At 33.9% G+C, this 17,415-nt stretch overlaps 1 protein-coding gene and 1 long non-coding RNA gene across 11 annotated transcripts in view; one reads left to right on the top strand and one right to left on the bottom strand.

The window, feature by feature from the left end:
• The first annotated feature begins 192 nt into the window (after nt 1-192).
• LOC135841687 (uncharacterized) overlaps nt 193-17,415 on the top strand; it is a 122,260-nt gene continuing 105,037 nt past the window's right edge. The window contains exon 1 of the long non-coding RNA XR_010557974.1: nt 193-543. This is a non-coding gene — a long non-coding RNA (uncharacterized LOC135841687). The remainder of the gene's footprint in view (nt 544-17,415) is intronic.
• The window catches only part of LOC135841682 (uncharacterized), a 73,941-nt gene continuing 58,111 nt past the window's right edge, over nt 1,586-17,415 (bottom strand). For 8 of the 10 annotated variants that reach the window (XM_065358790.1, XM_065358786.1, XM_065358792.1 and 5 more), the window contains 9 exons: nt 16,855-16,941; nt 3,714-3,918; nt 3,476-3,616; nt 2,898-3,012; nt 2,703-2,814; nt 2,466-2,588; nt 2,240-2,385; nt 1,863-1,951; nt 1,586-1,769 (listed from right to left, as the gene is read on the bottom strand). In XM_065358790.1, the coding sequence (XP_065214862.1) occupies nt 1,595-1,769; nt 1,863-1,951; nt 2,240-2,385; nt 2,466-2,588; nt 2,703-2,814; nt 2,898-3,012; nt 3,476-3,616; nt 3,714-3,918; nt 16,855-16,941 (1,193 nt within the window). In that variant the 3' untranslated portion in view covers nt 1,586-1,594. The remainder of the gene's footprint in view (nt 1,770-1,862; nt 1,952-2,239; nt 2,386-2,465; nt 2,589-2,702; nt 2,815-2,897; nt 3,013-3,475; nt 3,617-3,713; nt 3,919-16,854; nt 16,942-17,415) is intronic. The other 2 variants (XM_065358787.1, XM_065358789.1) reach the window with 2 other exon arrangements.

Below are 17,415 nucleotides of genomic sequence, written 5' to 3'. Positions count from 1 at the left end.
TTTAAAACACAATGGGGAGTTTCGAACTTCCGAATGCGGTTTATAGGGGTTTCTAATTTCTTTCAATTTTTTTAGAACCTATTGTGATTTATGAACTCTGAACTCCAATCCTGACTCCTGAGCATAATTGTGAGAAGCAATTTTTATACATATATCATTTTTCGAGGAATTTTTTTGCTGTTTTGCAATAATTGGTAACACTTGCTCCGTAACAAGGGAGTAATATTACATGTAGTTGGTAACGCTTGTTGATTGTTTCGTCTTCGTTTCGTGATTCGTGAAGGACAAGAGGGTTGTTGGGGTGTTGATGGCCGATGGGTTGGTGGCTGCTGGCTGATCGAATTCGAGTCACCGAGCACGTGTTCGTGTTGATTAATGTTAATGAATGAAAAATCAGATTCCAGTTGATTTATTTCGTGTCGCGAAAAATGTGAAGTGAATTTATGCCAACTTTTCAACATGAAGTGGTGCATTGGTGCATCTTCAACTACGGTTCCGAATTCCAATCAATCTACTTTTCTTTCATAAAGGATGGAATTTATTGTAAGTGAGTTTCTATCTAGATTCTAGATCATTACTTTACTATGTACATATTTGTAATCATTACTTGATCAGAGCATTTTGTTTTTGTGCATTTAAACGGTTTATAGATTACTCATTTATGATTTATTGATACCATTGCCCATATTAAACTTTTAGAGACCAAAAGTTTGAATTTATCCCGCACCTCCAGTATATTCAACGGAAAAAGTACTATCTTGCGCCGTAAGTTATCCTGGGATATCGTGTGTGATGTTATTATTAGGTACCTCATTACATACATCCAATATATCTATTTGTCATTTTGAATGCTTCTCTGGCAGTATTGAAATAGAAATCCAGAACGTTAACAATTTAAAACAGAAACGTATAATTTATGCATTTCAACATCTTTGGTATTACATTTTAACAATATAGCTTAATGTATAATTATTTGTACTAAAAAAAAGGTACCGTATAACATTCGAGATTTATAAATATCGCTTTAGAAGTATTATTTTATTAACGTATGATTTCTCCATTCATTGTTCTGATTCCGAATTCAGAAGGTCGAGTTTCTATTCGTTCATAATGTTGAGTAAAATCAGTGAAAAATTGATCCGTAAAAATATGTTGTCAAAATATGCTTTGTTTACATTTCGGTACACGGTTTTGTCGTCAGAAATACAATTGTAATTTTTTACGAAAAAATACATGTGAAAAATGAAAAATACAGGTAAGTAATCTTATGAATATTTTTTTTCTCAAAAATTACGAACGTTTTAAAAAATGCTACGAATCTTTCAGAGTCGTTTCACGGTATAGATTGCAATACAATTTATTTATTTAACACAAAATTAATCATAGGTAAGTTAATAATTAGAACGTAATTTGTTAACAACTGTGTCCTTATTGTTTTAATAGTAACTTTATTTGCGGAGATGACTTTCAAGCACGTTCAGAGTTTATTCTACACGATTGGAAAAAATCATTATGAGAGTTAATATAAATGGATACTGGTAATCATCGGAAACAAGTCTAGGTAAGCAGTAAGCAGTGTAAGTACCTTATTAATTTAGGAGATTCTTTCAACGTAATTTCCTGGGAAAGTTCCAAAATGTGATGTTCTTTGACTGGATCCTACATACCAGCCATCATCACATTTTTCCATTACGTACACTGTATCGCCTTCTTTTAACTCTAGCTCGTCTTCATTTTGTGGTTTGTAATTGTACAAAGCTCGATATCTGCTGAGAAAGTTGAGAATAAGGGTCAAGTACTCATCGTATAGTTTCTCTTGGCGATTGGATTCGCAGTGTAAAATTTGATATTGTTTTACTTACGGTATGGGTTCTGAGTTGGTATCTATGTGAAGTGCTTCATTCAGAGGTAAAGTATTAACTTCTCGTTGTGACCTCGTTGTGGTGCGAGGCTAGATAAAAAACAAATTATAAATTTATAAAAATTATATCGTCTGTGTTTTTATTTCAGATATGACTGCATCCATTTAAAGCGGAAGCGTCGAAACTCGGGGCAGGACTGGATAATTTTTGGCGGCTCATTGTTGGAGCCAGTTTTTGCTGGATAGAGTTGTGATCCGGATTTATGGCAAAAAGAGCCCAGCCTCCGGCTGAGATTCATTTATTGTTAATGGATGGTATAGCTAGGAAGTAGGTGTATTGACTTTGACTAATGAAATATATGATTTTCACGCACTTACTAAAGTTATAGGTGTCGTATAACTATTAGGCTGGTAATTGTGTTGAGAAGGCAAAGATTGTTGGTTAGTTATAAGGGAATGCGCTGCTGGCGCTGCTACTGGTTTCCGAACATTATTATGCGCGGTTTCCGCAGAATCTGTAAGTCCTGAAACGTGTAGATACAGGTACGATTGTTTTAAAAAATGAAACGTACCGACGAGCACGTTATGTTTATCTACCACATACCTTCGTACTCACCAGGCTCTCGTATGACGTGAACATAGGTAACTGGAAATATACCTCTTCGATTACCGATCCTTCCTTCATACCAGTTATCATCTACTCGCCTAGTTAATACAATTAATTCCCCTGTAGAAGTAGATGGGCTCGTTAGTCGTTCAAGTTCGTTATAAGTTATATCATTTTAAATAACTCGTATCGAGTACATTTCATATTATATTATTTTGGTATACCTTTACCTACCTTTTACTAATGATAGTTCTAAATTAGTTTGAGCTACGAAGTTGAATTTGGCTCTGGCTTGACCTTCACTTGGTCTTTTTGGTAACGTTCGTATTTCATCGTACGGAATTATCTGTGTAATAATTTCATCGATTTTTGTTTACAAATAGGTACTCAAGATGAATGACCGATGGTAGATATTCCTGATTTAGTTACCTCAACATAATTAATGGGAAACAGTCCAATCATAGCGTTATGCTCGCCTTCATACCAGTTCTTATCAATTTGCTTCTTGACGAAAATGATATCTCCTTTTCTGAAAGTTAATTCTCTGAAAAAAAAAAATTATAGAGATTAAAAATATAGCAATAGTAAAATTTGCGATTTGGCATAATCGAATATGGTATGGTGTTCTGTTCTAATTTTTCAAGCTATTATATTCATTGTCGAACATCTGCTGTATGATGTTTTAACATAAATAATCTATATATAGTGAAACAGAACAGTAACAGTGTCGCATGATTGCTAAGTTAATTATTCAGAAAGACAATTTAGGACGCGTTTTTTGTTTTTATTTTTTTCTTCGGGTAAAACGAAGAAAAAATCAATTAAAACATTCATTATGGTCGTCTAATTACGTATAGGTTGAATGATACATATTTCGTACATTTTACGGAAAAATCGTTAATCAAAGTGATGTCAATTTGATGGTAATCTTGCCAAAAGGATATTGGTGTAAAAATAACAAGCGTGTTTTGAAAAATGTCATGCCTCGAGATGATTAATGATTTTACCTTGATGTTTGTCCAGTAAAATGGTACAAAGCTCTGGCGACTAATTTTGGTTCTGGTGTGCGACTTCTGGATCTTTGTGGCGCTGGTTCTTCCAAAACATCGTCGTAACGATTCAGTGGAATTGGTGACTTTTGCGATGGCCTGTTGAATAAATGTATCTTTCAAAATACCTATCTACTCATTGCAATTGGGAAAAATTTTTCATACATGTACTTCAAATATTGATATAGTGACGTACAATAAGTTATCGGTGTGTCTGCGATTTGACATATCTTGTAATTCTTGTAAATATTTTCTTCTCCGTTCTTCTTGATATATTCTGCGCATTGTTTCGGCCTGCCTTCTGTTCAACTCTTCTTCGCTCCATGCTTCTTTTATTTCATTACGTACTGGTATTTTGTACTGTAATGTTACCTCTGATTCGGCATATTTATGCGGCGACTCTGTAATGTTTACATTTTACAATCACATACTGGTGTATTGTTAAAAGATGAGCGTTATGTGTATGCTAGATAGGTAGGTAAAATGTGGTAGTATACGGTGGCGTAACTCGGTCTATACATTGGAACCACTTGTAAATACGTTATCGGGGTAAACGAAGAGATATTACGACCTCGTAAATATTTACTCAAATGCAAATTCTCGCGTAACTATTACATTTTTTAAACAACGTGCTTCTTCTGTACTACGAACAATATACTGAATTAACAAAAAGTCTGTGGCACGTTGTTACGATGACGATGCTGACGCCTCGAATATTAAATTACGTACACATAGACACTGGCTTTGCTACGATATCGTTTTTACGTTTTACAAAGCTTTAAAAGAAACTATCCTACTACATATAGCTATTTCGTAAGTGGATTAAATTGTAAGGTTTCGGGCATTTAATGCGCAAGAATTACCTATCAGTCTGTTTATATACTCCTTCTTTTGAAAAGGCGACGAACATATTGACGTGGCGACGAATTGCTCGTATATTTTTAGCTAAACAAGGAATTATTGCCTCAGCGATGGTTAACTTTACGTCTTTAGAAAACTTTCGGTATTATTAAGATTTTCACGCTGATTAATGTTTGTAACTATAAACCTTTTAATGTTTATTAAACACATCGAATTAGATAGCCTGAAATCGCGCAAATATTCTTCGTTCGTGATTTAATCAATGCCAACGGGAGGTTGACTGAATTCATTGTGATGAGACTTCCGCGCCTTTTTTATTTCTCTAATATAATTAGTCTCGGTTAGATCATGTTTTGGTGGATTGATAATAAATCTTGATGTGTGAAAATGTTGAAAAATCACTACTGTCGTATTTTATAATCGTTACTGATCGGATTTGACATAATAATTAATATTTTTCGCTCGACTTGTGGTCCAATTTTCGGTGAGATGTTGATATATATATTTAGTAAGTGTTTCGTTTGGAGAAATTAGTGCCAAATTTTGTTGAAATATTTTACTGAAGTATTCGTCGATAATGTTTCAGAAGATCTCCCTTCCTCCTACGTTTTCTTCAAACTCGAAAAAATTTGTCTAATTGCAACATATAAGAATCTCTCGAGCACCCTGTCATTGATTTCATTTATTTTTCACTTTCCTTAAGCATGGAGACACATGTAACCAACAACTAACAAGAAAATGATACCTACTCCGTCGAAAAATGGAGGGTCCGTACAGGGGTTTGAATTTTTTCAAAATAGATAAAAGGGAGAAAAGTTGAATGGTCAGAATGTCTTGTTGGGGGGGGGGGTCAAATTTCAACTATACGAGCACGTTTCCAGGCCCAGTTTTGATACTAATGGAAAAATTATTTTGTAGTGTTAGTGTTTTCAAAAAGCAAGGCAGGGTCGAAAATCGATGTTGTATACTATCATTACCATCATAAACCAGGAATAAAAAAAAACTTGTCGCGCACTGACTCTTTCAAATTGATCTGGAAAGCTGAAATTTGGTATACAGGTTTTATGTAGATGCCTTTTGGAAGTTTGGTTTTTTCGACCCCTCCCATTCCTTTCCAGCAACAAAAGAGTGGATTTTTGCCAATTATTGAAAAATTCTTTATGAAAGCGAACCCAAAACGAGGGAAATATCCCAACCGGAACCAGTATTTTTGAACCGGACCAAAAGGAATCGAAAGTGGACCTTAAAATACATCACCCTCGAAAATTTCGAGTGCTAAAATTCATTTTTTCGATTTTTGACGAATTTAAAAAAAATACTTGGCCCATAAGTATTTTTCATGAAAATAAAAAACAACAAAAACAAAGTTTGATCAGATTGACATAAAATGGTAAAATCTAATTTTTACCCTAATTTGGATTTTCAGAGTCGATTGGAAACGTTTTGGAACCGTTTATTGGAGCCCCCAGTCATTCTACTGTTTTTTCACGAATGCTTAATCGCATGGATAAAATTTTGGATTTGAATTGGCACCAAAAGATTTTGAAAATATGTACTAAATTCAAGTTTATAGGCGCTGAATTTTATTTTCGCCCTATACTTGAAGCGTTTTTTCGAAAACAGGAGAATCCAAAAATTCGCTGAAGTCTCCAAAACAGTTCGAAACCATCACCAATGGACTTGAGAAGTCGAAAATAGGGTACGAACCAAATTCCAGCCTCTAATGTCAACCTGATGAAATTTTGATTTTGTAAAATGAAAAATGGGCTAAATGTGAATTTTTCAAAAGTTGGCCAGAAATCGAAAAAAGAGTTTCAGCACCTGAAATTTTAGCTGTTGGTGTATTTAAAATTTTTTTTGATTCTCCTTTGCTCGGTTCGAAAATTTTTGTGTCGGTTGGGATACTTCTTTCGTAAGGGGTGATCTGAAACGAATCCAGAAACGACAACAGCAAAACCATCTTGGCTGCAAAGGCGGTCCCGTTTGGATAAGCCCAAAGCCCCCCTTTCATGAAGTGAGGGAGTAATCCGAGCGAAGCGAGGAACGTCTTAATGTTCTTCACGTAATTCTGCGTGCAGTAAAAAGGAGATCAGAATTGAAAATTTTTTTATTTGAAAACAAAAAATTAGTTTAAATTTTGTCTTGCACCCCCTTGCCATTCTAAATTAATATAAAGGGGCTGAAATTCGATTAGCATGTGTAAAGGGTGTCATTGATATCTTTTTGAAGAGGTTCCAACTTTTCAACTTTTTGCCATTGCTACATTTCCAATTTAGTTCATAACAAGAATTTGAAAATTTCTTCCTGTGTGGGAAATTTTAAGGTCTTTTTTCTATGGCATTTCAGAAAAATTTTCTTGTTTTTTCGCGGTAAAAGGAACAAAAATGAGATATTGTCTTTATTCATCTTTTAGAACTTGATTTTTCAGTTTTTCGATTATTATTATTTTTTTCATAATTTTTTGAATTTGTTCACATTGAATTTTTACCCAAAATTCGTTGTCTCGTTTATGTTTACTGTGAAACACTTCAAACACTTACTTATACCTACTTCAACCTAGCTATTTAATTTATAGAAGCACTAATAAACAGAGAACCCAGTGCACATAGTAATTAGGTCGCAGATGCTTCATTATAGGTGAAAATATTTCTCACGTAGATAAAATTGCACGCACTCGGTACCATCAAATCTATGTTGTTAATCCGATTAAATTGTTAGCAAACAGAAAGAAGAGGCAACTCATGATAGACGGTGTTAATGAGCAATGCATACGCTAAAAATATACCTACAGATGGCCGCGGTAAATACATACGAGTACTTAGGCAACGTTTATTTACCATCCTAAAATTTATTTGATTTGATAACAGTCCCGTTTGATACAGTAGGTAGAAGAAGAGCTGGATTGCTGGATATGATGTAAAATTTTCTATCCGGGCGGTGTATCAAATGTCGAAGGTATGCTCGAGTATCAATTCACACTACGCATGCATTTAAAAAGTGAAATTATTGGTGAAAATTTCAGCCCAACTCTTACAAAATATTGTAATTCCGTTTCGGAAGAATGTAAAGTATTCCAAAGAAAAATAATTTTTAACATCTGGCTCGGACTCGGGAATCCGAATGTACTTATACCTACGCCTGAACCGGTTTCTCAAAATATTTTCAAGAATATCGAAACGGTCAAAGATTTTTATTCGCGTTTAAACCTGTTCTTATGTGATACTATACGTATTGATTACCGCACGTGGTATTCTTAATGAATGAAAACTAAAGCGGAAAAATGATCCTTTGAATAATTTATACGTATTATACGCGTATTGGGATATCGAACACGTGAAATTAATCAACTCGTCGAATATTTCTCCACCCATAAATTGATAAATCGATTTTGATAGCTTCAAGTACGATCCTTACCAGTTTAAAAATGGGCGTCTTTTGTGTAGACTCGCGGACGCTTTACATACTGTGGGTTTCATCGCTTTTAAAATGCGTTAATTCATTAATGCATTTTCGACGTGGAAACCAGATTTAGAAAGCGTCTGCATCGCTTTGAAAATTTTATAATACGAATTTTACGATAAACTTTGCAGTCTTGGATACTTTTAGGGTTTATTTGTGGTCTCTGATTTGCATAAGAATTTTGTTACGTTATACTTGTTCATGCACCTTCACCTTGTGATTAGCTGATTACACATTTCAGTTGCCATGCTCGAGACGATCGTGTTACATTTTTAGATACGTATTCAATTCACCCTTAAATGCCTCGGGTTTGTAATCCAGCGATTAATAATTGAAAGTGGTCTTTATCGAGAACGACGCACGTTAAAAAACGGAACATGATGTGGTCTGTTGATCAAAATTTCAAGAAGTTGTAATAAATAAGAAATGAGATCACACACTCAATAGTCCAGACGAAGAGAAGAGTGGGGAAGATTTTCATTTTGTTCAAATGATTCATATCAATTTTTCTCGAAAGTGTCGGAACTTGTTGAATTTGACCTGAAGATTGAGAGAATAAACCCCCGATTTCTATAGGGAATTCATCAATTTGAGGGTTCTTACTTCGGAGATGCTATCGTATCTATCAGATTAATCAGTGGATTTTCTTCGTTTCAGTCACAAAATAGACAAAATTGAATTCGGTTGGGATGAATTCAGTAAAAAATCACTATCAGATTTTGCGGTATCACTAGATATCTATTCAATCAGTGATTTCATTCTATTTACTGTTTCTATCAGTTATGCTGATGAACTCTCGCAGACTTAGTGAATAAGCATAACTTAAATTAAGGGATTGTTTCATTGGATTGCCAGGAAGGGGTCTTCTAATTTTTCATCAACTCAATTTTCGATGCTGACATGATACGATTTTTGCTCATGGGTGAGGAGGGGGGGGGGTCCATTCAATTTTTTCAAAATGTAGTGAGTATGGCATTGAAACAAGATTGTGATCCAAATCATTGGTAGGTGTCCCTTAAAACTCCTCGATTTTGGAGTAAAAATCTCAAAGTTTCTTGATTTCAAAGAATTTCGCAGAAAATGCGAATCAGATGAGGATTATCGGAGAGAAGCTCATCACAAGGGATGTAATCTTTGAAAAAAAGTCACAAAAATCTATTTAAAATCGAAAAATGCTGCATGCAACCATGCATGTTCGAAAGTTTATCATAAATCTCACCAAAATTGCGAAAATATCCTAAAAATTTATTTAAAATCCTAAAAGCATCCAAAATTTTCAAGTTTAAGTCAGAATATTTTCTCAATATCAACAAGAAATCTATTCAGGATTACGAAATCAGAAAACATGCGGGCTACTTTTGCCAATTAACCAAGTGGCTCGGTAAGAAATCATTTTTATTCTGAGATTTATTTTACTTTTGGGGGAAAATGGTGATCTTATCCATACCCCCTCGCTCCGCCTCTTCTCGTTGGATTAAAATATACCCATTGGATAATTGCTTAATAAGAAGCCCACAATTTGAGTGAAGTCTCACCCTTGGACTAATGGATAGATGAATACAGTTTAACGTTATGTTTATTTACCTACTTATGAGTCTTTAATTTGCGCTCAGAATACCTACTCGTAAATTAAAGAATACACACTTACTATAGGGCTTAGGTCCATACAAAACAGCCGGTAAGCTAACAGTTCTAGTAGGAATAAATAGCGGCTTAATTTCAGTTGCCATTCGCGTTAACTAATTTACTTCTTTTTTGCGAGATTTTCAACGTGCACTCGTAAAATTTATTCAACACGAATATCGCGTATCACTCGCGAGCGGCATCAATTCATAAAGATCACAAAGTTACAATCCGACAAAACCGTAAGTGAATTCCATTCACGAAATTATTGGTGAAAAATTTACGACGTGTTGATTGACGGCATTTTTTTCTTCCACATTCGCGCATTTTATAAACTAAAAATTTTACCACCGTTAGTTAAACTGGTTTTGAAAGAATCTTTGCTGATGTTCGAAGAGCATTATTTATGTAATTTCTTTACAAAATAATTTTCAGTTTGATGAATGTTAGAAGTAGGCACCTATCTACGAGTATAATCTCTAACAATATTGGTACCTAGATATGTAGTTCAGATCGCGATTTGAGCAATTAAAAAAAATGTATTCTCAGCTTACAAAAAGTAGAAAAGATTCGACGCAAATTTTAAGGTGATTAGGTTCCAATACGCGCGTAAAGAGAAGATAGAAGACACCTTTGTAGGCCCCAAAGATTTTCGAATAGAAATGATGAAATGGAGAAAACTCCAGTTTTAATAGGCATTCAAATACGCATGTTACTGAAATCACATAGTGCGTCGCAATTTCTCAATGGTTTCGACATCTGGTATAATCCTCTTGGATCATTTTTCTATGACCATGGTTCTAATCTTTCGTATGATTGGTTTTTATTTTTGGGAAAATCGATTCATCGATTCAATTCGTAGGTTTTCTATTGATACGATCAAATGAGTCAGTGCTAATTTTAAAATTGTATTAAGATTCAGCCGAGTGTGTAAAATATTCAGGGTCTATTTGGCAAATATTCTAAAGTCTCGAAAATATATACCTAATCTAATCTTTCGATTGTTAATGGAAAATTCTTTTGAAAATTGTTGGTAGCGTTAATTCAAGTTGATGGTGTTTCGTGTATGGAAACAGATAAATAATATACTTCAGATTATATAGGCAATCACAAAGTAAATTTTACCCACAGGTCTAGTAAAATTCTTGAAATTTCAAATTCTGGTTGTTAACATTAGGTGCAAATTTCCAACATTCATCAAAATGGTTTCACCAAAGAAAAATAGAATACGTCGAGAGAAAAAAGCACGTAAAACTCACATTATTATTACGGTATCTAACACGAGCGAACTTTTTCGCGGTAAATGAACGTTTGAAAAACGAGCGCACTTACATCTACCATACAAACGTGTTTATTTTGTACTACAGAAGAAGAGTTTATCATATTTTCATTTGTTTCAACTTGAAAAAAAAACGTTATCAGTGTTACCACTTGGGCGTTTGTTTTTCCACGGCACCGCATAATAGATCAATTTAATTCAGTCGTGATTCGAGAAGAGTTGTGGTCAATGTTTGGCTGGGTTGGTAACTTTATTGATCTTCAATCTTTTCGATTTATAACGCAGTCGAGGTTAAGGACGATTATTTTTGTCAAGGAATTCCGCCTCGTGCAGGTGATAATGCGGATTTTTTCGTGCGGCTATTTTATTTTAAAAGTGCGATTTTTTTTGTCGTGCATGACCGAATTTTTTAAAAGAAATATTGCGTCTTAATGAGGCGGATGTATGAGACAGATGATGGTTCGGGGGTAGGGGGTGGTGTTTTTTTTGTTTCGAACACACTGAGCGAGAGTATTCTTCACAAAATATTAAAAAATTGAGCAAACAGATCAATTTTTAGTATAACCAACGAATTTTTAGTCGAGTTCTTTTTGAAAATCTAAGAAGAGATAAAGTTCACAAACGGAGATTGTTTGATGAAAAAAAGACCTCGGTCAATTTTTTTGCATTGCATAGCGTTTTTGAATTCTGTTGAAAAATACTCGATTTCTGACAAGATTTTTTTCCCAAGAACCTCTCACTGATTTTGTGAAGAATACCTCACTGAAATTCAACGTTTCTATAATCTTGTTAATCCCTTTACCACTTTCATTCTATCAAAAATTATATGTACCTAATTGATTGAGATCACCCGTCCACTTTTCCGCAAAAAATTTGTTGCATGATTTCGCTCAGTTAAAAAGTCAAACCTGTCCATATTTTAAGAGTCGGATTTACATATGTGTGTGAATGTATAAGTACTTGCCTTACGTATTTTTTAAAAACAAAAAAACTGGACCGTCTAACGTTATTTTACGTTGTCCTTGAGAATTCGCGGATATACGAATTGTACTTATTATATTAATTGCGAAACATCAAAAAGAAGTGATGAGTAAGGATCGTATAGTCACGTACATGAGCTCACTGATGAGAATACATTTTGATCATTGGATATGCACAGAAAAATGAACGAATTTTCTACATGAGCTGCATTTGTCTTGTGAAACGATTTGTTTAACTAAACTCCAATGTGTAAAAGCATAGGTTTTAAAGCATTTTTCTCTTTTTTTCTGAAGCTATGTTCAATCGCTCAAAAAAAGTAAAATTTCGATTTGAAAATTTCCAAAATTGAAATCAAAAGTTTATATGTAAAAGTCGTACTTGCTGAATTAGGCGTGCTTATGATTTTTTTATAAGTCGGAAAAGTCAAAAAACCGGTTTATTCAACTCGAGTAATCACCCTTATATCAATTACATTTTTATTATTAATTTGTACGCGGTATAAACCTACAGTGCAGGCGCCTTATATCGTATGAAAAAAAAACATTCATGAGTGACAGGTAAATGGGCAAAACGGCGTGGGTGTGTCTTGAAAAAAAAACCATGTACATGTGGAATGTTGAGTTATACCTTATGAATGGCCGTGAACTCGAAAAATATACTTATTGTTTCATTTTGTGTGCATGATTTTTTATCATAGGTTAAAATCTGGTGCGTACGATGTCTCCCACGATTCATCGACGAAATTTTCGTGAAATCTAGAATTGACCAATTTTCGCAGTGTTGCCTATCTCGTTACACAAATAAATAGTTAGGCACTTTAGATCATCAATGAAAAAGCTTCGTGCTGTGTAGTGTGTGGTACTCGAACTATTTTTTTTCCCGAACGGATTCTATATAAAATGGGAGGCTGGTATAGTTTTCTGTTTTCTCTACAAGGTGTTTTTTAAAAATGAAGCCACCATGACAAATGGTCAACTTGTGTATTGTGTAATGTATGAAATGGGATTTCAATGCTAGGTAAATTCCCTTATTTCCGTTCGATCATAAATAAGCCAACATTTAAATAATGGTTAAATGTAATCAACGCAGGCTATTTAAAATGAATCGTCCTTTAGATAAATTTTCTAAGGTGACAGCGTAATTGAAAACGGGAACTGTGGAAATTGAAAATTGTCTGATTTCGTGTTTTCTACCTTTTGTTATACGTATCGTGAAGGATGTTTGATTTTTCCCTCTCATTTTTTATTATACTATATAGAACGTGTTTCTAAATTTTTTTGAATTCGAAATGATAATGTACGTATAACGTTATCTGCAAGTCTATTTTTTTCATTATTAATTTATTTTTTTCAATAGACGTTTCAAGTTTGGTACATATATTTTATGTATTATCTACATTGTCTGAAATAGGTTGGAAAGTGTACCTCTACCTATTTATATTTATCTACAGAAAGTCTCACAAAATTCCTGTCATATTTTAGATTCGGCTTTGTCCCCAAGTAAAAAAGTTTCTCAAGATGAACTGATAAATTATGGTCGTTCGTATGGTTTGCCTGCCACCAGTTTTAAAGGGGCTAACCGATTTTTTTCGTATCAGCTCCTTTGAAGGCAGAGATAGTCGAAAAGTGCGGGAAATATTTTTTGCGTGTCTTTTGTGACCTTACACTGAGGTGTCTGATGAGTCCCAGATTGCAGATTTCACAACATCCCGCATATTGATACAAAAATCTTACATTTTAAATTTCAAATTCGTATTTTTTCCAACTCACTATTTGAAGTGAAAAAAAATGTGAGTTGCGTCTTGTTTAAAATACATAATCAGATTATTTTATCAAAATTTGATAAGTGCAAAAAATCTGAAAAAAAATGAGAGTTGTAGGTATTGAAAACCCCATTCTCGGTCCCGTTTTCTTGAAGAGGTCCAAAATTTTGACCAAAATGTTTCCTTGTAAGTACTCGAAAAGCTGTCGAGGGCGAATGACTTACATTTTGAAATGGATATTTGATTTTTACTGCTTATATCGCAGCAAAATTGTTTTTATGTAAGTACATATCATGATAGGTAGTTCAGAAGATTAGTGAATCTGGTATAGGCAAAAAGGTACACGTTTTGTTTATTCTCTCCGACATTCCTTTTCTCGAGTACCTTATTTTTGAGGTTTTGCGGTTTCCAAATTGAACCAGAATTCGAATAAAATCCCAATTATTAATAATGAATATTTCAAAACAAGATGAACACTCAACTCGAACCAATGCAGCATAAAAAACAGCGACACTTGTCGAACGAAAGCAAAGAGTGCGTGAAAAGGCATCGTCCGTATTAGACGGAAACCGCCTAACGACCTTGCAGAATTACTCTGTGTAACGGCAATCGGCAATATACCGTATCATTGAAGAAGCCAACACTTGATATTATTCCTACGAGAAGTTAACCATCAATCACGAAAAGACTTTTAAATTGTGTACGAAAAAAAGAGAGAAAAAAATCCGCAGGAAATGAGCTTATAGTATATCCACACCGAGTTACTAAGCATAAGATTTAAAACGTTAACGACCGAACAACTGGCGATAGTTTTTGTAAACAAAGTGAGCATTTGTAATTGATTAAATCTGAACTCATTAATTTAAAGATTTGTGTAATGTTCTGTAATAGAGCTGTTTTATTGTCTTTAATCGGATAGGCATATCATGGGCTGGGGCTGCGTGCGGAAGTGAAGCACGCAGTGAAAAATCCTCCTTTTGCATGTAAAATTTTATTAGTGTTGAGATTGGTAATTCGAACTCAGTGTGTGGCATTTGTATTTGCCGAAAATGCGTTGTCAGGGTTTCATAAACAATTGGCATTTATTTTTATGATTTATACGGAACGAAAAAGCTGTAGAAGTTCTTTGAGGAATACCTACATTTTAAATGTACTTGTAGTTATGTATTATAGGTACATGCTCGCTTCATTGTCGCCTAACTTGTCTTTCCGGGAAATAGATGTTCAGTCAAATTTCATAACATGAATGAACTAAGCATTTCAAAAATCGAGCTACCTATCTAATAATGTGAATTGTCTGTAATACTGTAGCTGTAATCCAATTTCAATCGAAATGAAGAAGAAAAACACTTCCATAAATCCTGTTTATGTGCAAGTAGGTAGGTACCTCTACCTATATAGTGCGTGTTTCATTTTCCTTTACAGACGTAACTATCGAGTGAAAATGAATTCACGTAAGCGGCTTTAAGCGATGATTTTAAAGCTCGCACTTAAGCCTTTAATGTTGCGCTAATATTTCAAAAGAAAATAACCACGTGGTATGAAAATGATTAGGATAAAAATGGTAATTTGAACGCATTATAAAGCCATTGCGTGGCATCCTAGTAAATTATATGGCTCTAATTGTAGGTCCGACGTACAAATAATATAATCAACGCTATACCACTCTTATTTGTTTTTTTCTTTCTAGTAGGTATCATATCGTTTTCGTGCTCGACTGGCCATCTCATTTCATTCATAGATGTAGCGATTTTATCGCTCGCTGGATTTCGCGATGAAATTTTCGAAGTAAAACATGTACGTATTATGAGGAGGGGGCAGGGAGTTAGATTTGTGAAGAAATTGTTAAACGAAGAATGCCTAAGCCTTTAATTAATGGGTAAATGTCCGACGCACAAACGTTACTATACTACATTACTACGTACAAAAGCACTAAATAAAACATTAACTCTGTCTTGGCCATCGGTGCAATACGATCTAGCAGATGACGTAAGACTAGCATAAGTGTTGAATCGTGATGTCTCCTCGGGCATATACAACGAGTTTTAGCCAAAGTATGCTTAAAATCGTCTATTCCTACCTACCGGGTTGAAAACTGCAACTTGCATATTATTTATGAATAAATTTACGCGGTTGTCATAAATGTACATTCCACTCGTCTTATAACTTGAAGGAACTCAAATCGGCATACCTATACCTATACTATACATCTATAAGTATTTTCTTTTTGTAGTAATTGAGTTTATAGATTAGAAATTTTCTTGGAAAATGAACATTTTGAGATTTTATGGGCGGTATACGTATAATCTCAAGGCTTAGGTAACTGTGAACAGTTTAATTTTTTCTGAATTAACTGACGAATTTGCTGCATTGCGTCGGAAAATTGGTTTTATTTAAAAATGCAGAATGTAATGATGTGATTTCAAGAGGTCGATAGTTTTTATCTCAACTATTTTACGTTTTTTTCGTATTGCTTTGCCAAATTTAATCGATGAAGAACCTCCTCCTATACGGCATAAGGTCACGATTTTTTTTCGCGATGTTAATATTTCGATTAAGGCGAATTTGAAAATTAGCCATATAGTGAAGGTCTTGATTTATGATGATTATTTCATGTTTATGGTTTCAGTCGAAAAATATATGTGCGTTATCAATGCTGCCCGGATAGGAATATTTGGATGGATCGAATGATCTTCAACCGCAAACATTGAAAAATCAGGCAAGTCTATGGGAAATTTTTGACTAACTATTCCATCTATGAGAATTCGCCCCATCAAATGTGTATTCTATACGAAACTAATATTTCAACTTATTTTTCTTTTAAACGGCGTTCACCTTCACTCCCATCAATTTCAAAGATAGGCAACACCTTCATCGGCATTCTTTTTAGTGGTAATGATAGTGGTTTGTGGCACCCAAATTTGAAGTTTATTGCCATCCGCTCAGGCTAGTATTCTCGATGCAGTTATAATGGCATAATTTGTACAGAGTGAAATTTTAAATTTCAATATTTTCCCCTAAATGATACATATTAGTTTTTCAAATCTAATATACCCATTTAATTAGGTGTGTACTGTGAGATGTTAGTTACGCCACTGTACATTATTAATACCTATGTAATAACTACGAGTACATAAAGTAATGTATTAATAATTAAAATCAGGTGTAACTTTACCAAAAAAAAAAAAAATCACTAAATTAAGATTATGCCAATCCAATTTCCAATCATCATACGTATTAAAATACAAATTAGGCTCTTGTACTTTTAATTAATTGCCAAATTTTTAGAACTAATGTAGTATGTAAACAAAAGCGTTGCATGCGAGGCGAAACATTCTAATGGATTTTGTGCTTTAAAAGCTGGCGACTTACCATAATTATCGTAACGATTTTCATCATTGATTCTCCCAGTACTTGATCCTAATTGATGGAACGACTCATGCGATCTTGTAACAGGTTCTAGCAAGACAAATACTACTAACTAAAGTACATGCCAACTCAAGTAATAAAGGAAAACAAAGATTAAGCCACTAATAAAAATAATAAGTTGATATGTAAGTAAATAAAAATTCAAAATATTGGTAGGCAAAAATGAATAAAAAGTTTTCAGAATTGTAAGTTATGATTATGTTAATGGATTTTGATGGTGATTTATCTACATTGGTTCCAAATTTTTGATTCCTCCCCTGACGATGTAAGTAAAATTAATTGAAATACTGGTATCTCACCAAAATATAAAAGTATTGCGGAGAATTAATAAAAATTGAAAAAATTGGTCAAACTAATTAACCGTTGACTTATTCAAAATTTAGACTCGGTTAGACAGACCAAACGCAAACTTATGTTATACAAGGTAAAATAGGTACCTACAAGTAGCAATAGCAAATCTAAAAAGCCATTAAATTATTTTGAGTTTTAATTGAACAAAAAATT

Source organism: Planococcus citri, chromosome 3 (assembly GCF_950023065.1).
Source record: "Planococcus citri chromosome 3, ihPlaCitr1.1, whole genome shotgun sequence".
NCBI lineage: Eukaryota > Metazoa > Arthropoda > Insecta > Hemiptera > Pseudococcidae > Planococcus > Planococcus citri.
The sequence above is the reverse complement of the archived record's forward strand: the minus strand, read 5'-3'. Positions and strand labels throughout refer to the sequence as shown.